The sequence below is a fragment of the Geotrypetes seraphini genome, chromosome 5 (assembly GCF_902459505.1).
Source record: "Geotrypetes seraphini chromosome 5, aGeoSer1.1, whole genome shotgun sequence".
Classification (NCBI taxonomy): domain Eukaryota; kingdom Metazoa; phylum Chordata; class Amphibia; order Gymnophiona; family Dermophiidae; genus Geotrypetes; species Geotrypetes seraphini.
Window position 1 is genome coordinate 191,743,006 of NC_047088.1, and position 6,000 is coordinate 191,749,005.

A 6,000-nucleotide genomic window follows, 5' to 3' on the forward strand; every position below is an offset into this window, starting at 1 on the left:
ATAGTTTATTCTCACTGATCATGAATTGTGAAGGGACAAAATAATTTTGGAAAACCTCTTTTAGGAGAGAACAGTGACAAACCTTTCATCTAATATCAGTTTTATATTTTTCATCTCTGCAAGCATGCTTTTTTACTTTATTTGTGGTTTTAAGACTTCCAAACTGTAATCTTTGTAACCTGCATACAATATCTAGTGAGTTGAATGAAGCAACATTTACTTCTATGCATCATACTTGCATGTGTGAGTTAACATGACTAAAAGAAAGAGCTTGCCTTAAATAATGCTGCTTCCCATTCTAAGTAACTGAATAATATTGGTTTTAAGTGTGGTCATACTAGTTCAAAAACAAACAGGAAGTATGAGCATACAAAAATGTGGAGGTTCATTTTTAAAATGTCCCACAGATGAAGCAGCCTGTATATGTTTAGACTAAGGAGTGTAGTTACTAATGTGGTATAGTTATCACCTGTTATTTTACCACTAACTTCCACAGGTCCTGTTTTATACAATGAGACCTAGTTACTAATAACAGGTAAACAGCAAAATAACACATCTTAACAGTGGACTGTATTATTTATTATTTTAAAAACTTCTGTTCAACTTAAAACCTAAGCAGATTACAATAAAACATACATAAATTACCATATCAATAAAATATCAATACATCACAAACCTTAAATCACAAGCCTTAGTAATTATGCCTCTCAGTGGAGTATGGCTGGGAGGCATTCCCTAGTATCAAGATCAAGAAGCGGTTTGCATTTATGTGCAGATTTTTTAAACCTGTAAGTATATTACAAAGATTCAAAATATCACTCCAAAACAAAAGCACCACACAAGCCAAGAAAGCTAGCTTATTACTTAAGCGAAAGAAAAGCCTCAGACAAACGGAGAGGTGTACCCACACTCTTCCACCCAAGCATCATAAGCAAAAAACTTTTGCACAAGTTTAAAGTTAGCAGGTGGGAGCAAAAAATAGCCGAGAATGATTAACGGTAAAAACCACTGAACACAAACAGGCCAGGCCGACGATTGTTTTGTGGCCGGTAACCACTGCTTCAGGACCTTAGCGCCAAATCCAGGCTATCCTATAACACAAAACACAAACCCAAAAGGGAAATGAAATTGCTCACCTGCTGACAGTTGAAAAAGAGCTTTTGTTTTGGAGTGATATTTTGAATCTTTGTACAGATATTTTAAATACATACACACATTAATTAACTCAAAAAATCTGTGCTTGGCAAAAAGAAGGTGTAACAATATGCAGGTAAATCCCCTGGAGTAATTTATTCAAAGTAGATGTATGCACATTTGTTTTAAAGACTGCATGCAGACTAATAAAATTCCTACCCTCCCTTATTTTGCATCTTGATGGGATTATTTCAAAAACCAAGGAAAGCCTTTTGCTTTGTTTCTCATTAGCAAAATTCCTAGACATGCTTTTAATTTTAATTGCAACTGAAACGCTTCTAACAAAAGGAAAATTATCCCAGAAGCAAAGATGATATGCTTTTACATCTTTCTTAGAGTATTATTGCATCTGTATAAAAATACTTTCCTTTCACAATCCCTTTTAGAACTGAACAATACTTCGGAAGCCCAAGTGATATGGCTTCAACAGCAGAACACATCAGAGAGAGATTGAAGCTAGTTAACATGAAAAAGCAACAACTGAGAGAACCTGAAACCACAACCGCAGAAAGCTAATATAAAGGACCCTTGTCTCTCTGTTGATAATGAGACTGTATTTTATTACCCAGCATGTCATCTGCATATTACATTTGACTTATTGCATTAAAAAATGCATTCCACTGCCAGTATAAAGTCACATCTTTTCAAATTATTACATTGCTCTATTCATAGCAACACTACATATCTACCAAGCCATAATTATTTTATGTGCTATGAGATCATAGACTCAAAAGATCTTTTGAGAAGGAACTGAAAACACTGCACTAAAAACCTTTATAAAGCTTTACCTGATCTGCCAGTTGTTTCTTAGGTAAGCAGCTGAGCCAAGCTTTGAATGGTGCTATGAAAAATTTAGAAGTTCCATGTACAGTATAGTTAGTTTGTACCTAGATGTTGTATTTGTTGATTGCTGGAAAATTACCTATTGTAGAGAGTGATGTCTCCCCTTTACTTTTGTTATTGTAAACACCTGTACATTGTCATTTTTTCATGCCTGTATGCATTCTGTCCATCAAGTATTTTATATATCCAAATTGTGAAGCAGATGTTTTCTTACTTGTATTGATAATATATTTAAAGGTGGTGTGCTGAATAAATCCATCTTTTTAAACTCAACTTCAGTTTTTCTTTCTTTCATCTTTGGTTGTAAAGGCTTCACAGAAGATAGAGGTTTTAAGAGTAGAATTTCTTTGGATTAAAAAAAAAAAAATACCTTTCTTGTCTTACTGGTGGATGCACAAAACTTACCTTTCGTGTCCCGATCATTGCTAAACCGGTTTAACCAGTTTAGCTATTGATTGAATCGAATTCCACAATGAACAAAACTGCCCACCGCGTGTTATCCGACCCATGCAAATTAGTAAAACCCCATGTAAAATAGCCAAGTGATTGATGCACTAGCATCGCTTGGCTATTTAGCAACGGAGTTTACCGATCCTATAACCCAATTGCTTTAGACCTGTAGGTAACTGTGTTACCATATAGATATCACTAATAATAAAACCCTAGCGCGTGCATGCGCTCTTGAAAATTCGTGATTCTGTGGCAGTATTCTATTTCACACCTCACGGCGCTTGCAGGGGCTGGAGGCGCACGACTGTGCTCTCTCCAAACCTCCCAGCTCCAGCGGCGTAGGCAGCACCAGTGGCAGCAATCGAGTGGTGGACAGCAGCCCCGCTCCGGCCGTTGACCCTCCACAAACCTCCTGGCTCCAGCGGTGTAGGCAGCACTATAAACACGTTGCTTCGCGCCCTTCTACTGCCGATTTCCTCTGCTGCGTCTGATGACATCATCGGAGACAGATGCGGGAGAGGAAATTGGCAGTAGAAGGCCGCAAAGCAGCGTGTTTAAAGTGCTGCCTACGCAGCTGGAGCCCGGAGGTTTGTCGGCGGTGGGAGGGTCAGGAGCAGGCCAGATCGAGCAGGACAACAGCAGTAAAAGAAGGGGGAGGGGCCGAACAGAGCAGGGAAGGGTAAGGGAAGAGAAAGTAAGAGAAGGGAAAGGGGGTGGGGGAAAATGCTGCTACTGCTGCACTGGAAAGGGGGGATAGGAGGGAAATGTTGTTGCTTCTACATAGGGAAGTGGGATGGAAATGCTGCTGCACAGGGAAATGGGGAAAAATGAGACAGACAGACAGTGGGAGGGAAGGAGAGAGCAGAAAGAAAGAAAGACACAGGGGCAGGGAGAGGGACAGAAAGACAGAGAAAGGGGGCCAGAGAGAGAGAGTCAGCGGGAGAGGGAAAGGGGGCTGCTTTGGGGGGAGGGGTGTGCTTGGGGCAAACAGCTTTGCTCTGGGGGGGGAAGACAGAAGGGGCCATGGAGAGACAGGAAGAGGGAAAGGGGGCTGCTTTGGGGGGAGGGGTGTGCTGGGGGGAGACAGAAGGGGCCATGGAGAGATAGGGAGAGGGAAAGGGGGCTGCTTTGGGGGGAGGTATGCTGGTAACAGACAGCTTTGCTCTGGGGGGGAAGACAGAAGAGGGCCATGGAGAGACATTTGGGGGGGAGGTGTGTGCTGGGGGCAGACAGCTTTGCTCGGGGGGAGGGGGAGACAGAAGGATACAGACAGCGGCCAAGGAGAGAGAGATAAAGAAACACAGACAGACAGACATCTATTCTAGCACCCGTTAATGTAACGGGCTTAAAGACTAGTTACAGAATAAAGCCTTAAAACATCAACCCCACGTGTCAAATTATTTATAGCGAAAAAAGGGGGTTATCCAGATTATCAAAAATGAACAATTTTGCTGATGTATTTATCAAACAGATTTTAAATGTTATGATAACAGATAAACTATTATCATCAATTTGTAACATTCACTTTTTTTATGCATCTCTATTGATATTCTTGTTCCCTCTGTGGACAATTAAACTTGTGGTGGGCATATCATAACTATACAGACATCAGTCTTTAGAACCTCTTTTGATGTATATATCATTTCAAGTTCCTGTGTTGTATATTTTTATAATAATTTATGTCCACCACCTCTTACCAATCCCTATTAAATCTTTATTTTTAATCCTTCAATTTATTTTTTAATAATACCCATAAATATCTTTGCTTTAAAAACATTATAAATCGTGTGAACAACAAACTTTTAATTCTAATTGAAAGGCAACACTTAAATTAAAATTTGGTGGATCCTGCCACCATCAACTATGTTTAACAACTCCCGACGCCCTTTCTTTTTGCGGGCATTTCAACCCCAAACATTACATTACATTATATTAATGACTTCTATTCTACAAATACCTTCCAAACTTGACTACTGCAATTCCCTACTCAAAGGAGTCTGCCAAAAAGACATCCGACATTTACAATTAATCCAAAACACTGCCATAAAAATTATAACAAACAAAAAAAATTTAATCACGTTACTCCCCTGTTAAAAAGTGTTCACTGGCTACCTATCCATCACCGTATCACTTACAAAATTGCTTTAATCTCCTTCAAAACTATGAAAACCAAGGAACCCACTTTTATTCATAAATTCTTGATTCTACATGATCCTCCGAGAACCTTAAGATCTGCATCACAGCATCTTTTTCATGTCCCATCCCTAAAAATCATTAGTACCCGTAGGGTTTTTTCTTTTGCAACGATAGCCCCAACAGTATGGAATTTGTTACCATCATATTTAAGGTCTGAACAGAATTTAGATAAATTCAAGGGTGGCCTCAAAAGCTTTTTATTTAAAGATGCATATGACTATGGGACCTTCTGTGCTCATTTTGAACACCAAAATAGATTTATTTTTCCCCTTCTTATTATCCTTAAGTGTTCTCTCTTTCTTTCAAATTGTATTTCTCCCCACTATCCTATTGTCTGATGTAAGTAAAGTTATGTTATTAATAGGTTAACTGGTCCCCTTTTTCAATTTTTTATTGTTAAATGCTTAGAATTTATGATTAGCGTTTTATCAAATTTTTAATAAACTTGAAACTTGCAAAATATCTGTCCTATTGAAGAAAAAAATAGGCAGACCTGTCGGTAACAGTTACCTATAGCAAAAAAAAGGGGGTTATCCAGATGAACAATTGATGTTTAACAACTCCTGACGCCCTTCCTTTTTGTGAGCGTTTCAACCCCAAATGGGTCTTCTTCGGGGATAATGAATATAAGCTGCCTCTCTAGTACTTATACAGACTGATTTCAATCTCCTCGGCGTATATGCACTTGTCTCAATTTGTATCGTAACTGCCAAACAAAGCAGTATGACTTCTAACATTTGTGGCATATAGCTCAAAAATCTTCAATCATCGCCTCGCCTATAAAAAACTCCTCACCTTTAAAATAAAAAAACTCTAACCAACCAGCATTCATAAATAAACTTTTGATCCCATACTCATCATCCAGGGCCCTTCGATCTAACAATCAAAACCTTTCCATACCGCTAATACGCGAACTGTTTTACGATACTCACAAATCCATTTTTTCAGTCACCGCCCCCTCTCTGTGAAATGCCCTCCCATTAGATCTTCGATTAGAGAACTCTTGAAAAATTTAAAGCCAAACTTAAAACTTTTCTCTTTAAAGATGCCTTTACTCTCTAGTACCAGCTTCTGCTTCTCAAACCTTTAATTCTTGTGAAGCCTTCAAACATCAAATGCTTCTTCTGAAGCGATCCCCATCCTAATGTTTTACCACTCCCCATTTACCTTCCTTTTTTACTAATTTTACTTCGATGTATTTTAAACAACCTTACCCTCCCCAACTTCCCTTTTGTCCATGTACGTCAATGTGAATTCGTCTAGTATTTTTAATATTTGATAAAATATTGCTTTTATTTTCCTATTTTAATTGTTTTC

General features: G+C 38.5%; 1 protein-coding gene across 1 annotated transcript in view; it reads left to right on the top strand.

The window, feature by feature from the left end:
• SESTD1 (SEC14 and spectrin domain containing 1) overlaps nt 1-2,310 on the top strand; it is a 138,171-nt gene extending 135,861 nt beyond the window's left edge. Inside the window, exon 18 of the mRNA XM_033945936.1 lies at nt 1,581-2,310. Coding sequence (XP_033801827.1) covers nt 1,581-1,710 — 130 coding nt within the window. The 3' untranslated portion in view covers nt 1,711-2,310. The remainder of the gene's footprint in view (nt 1-1,580) is intronic.
• Nucleotides 2,311-6,000: the final 3,690 nt, after the last annotated feature.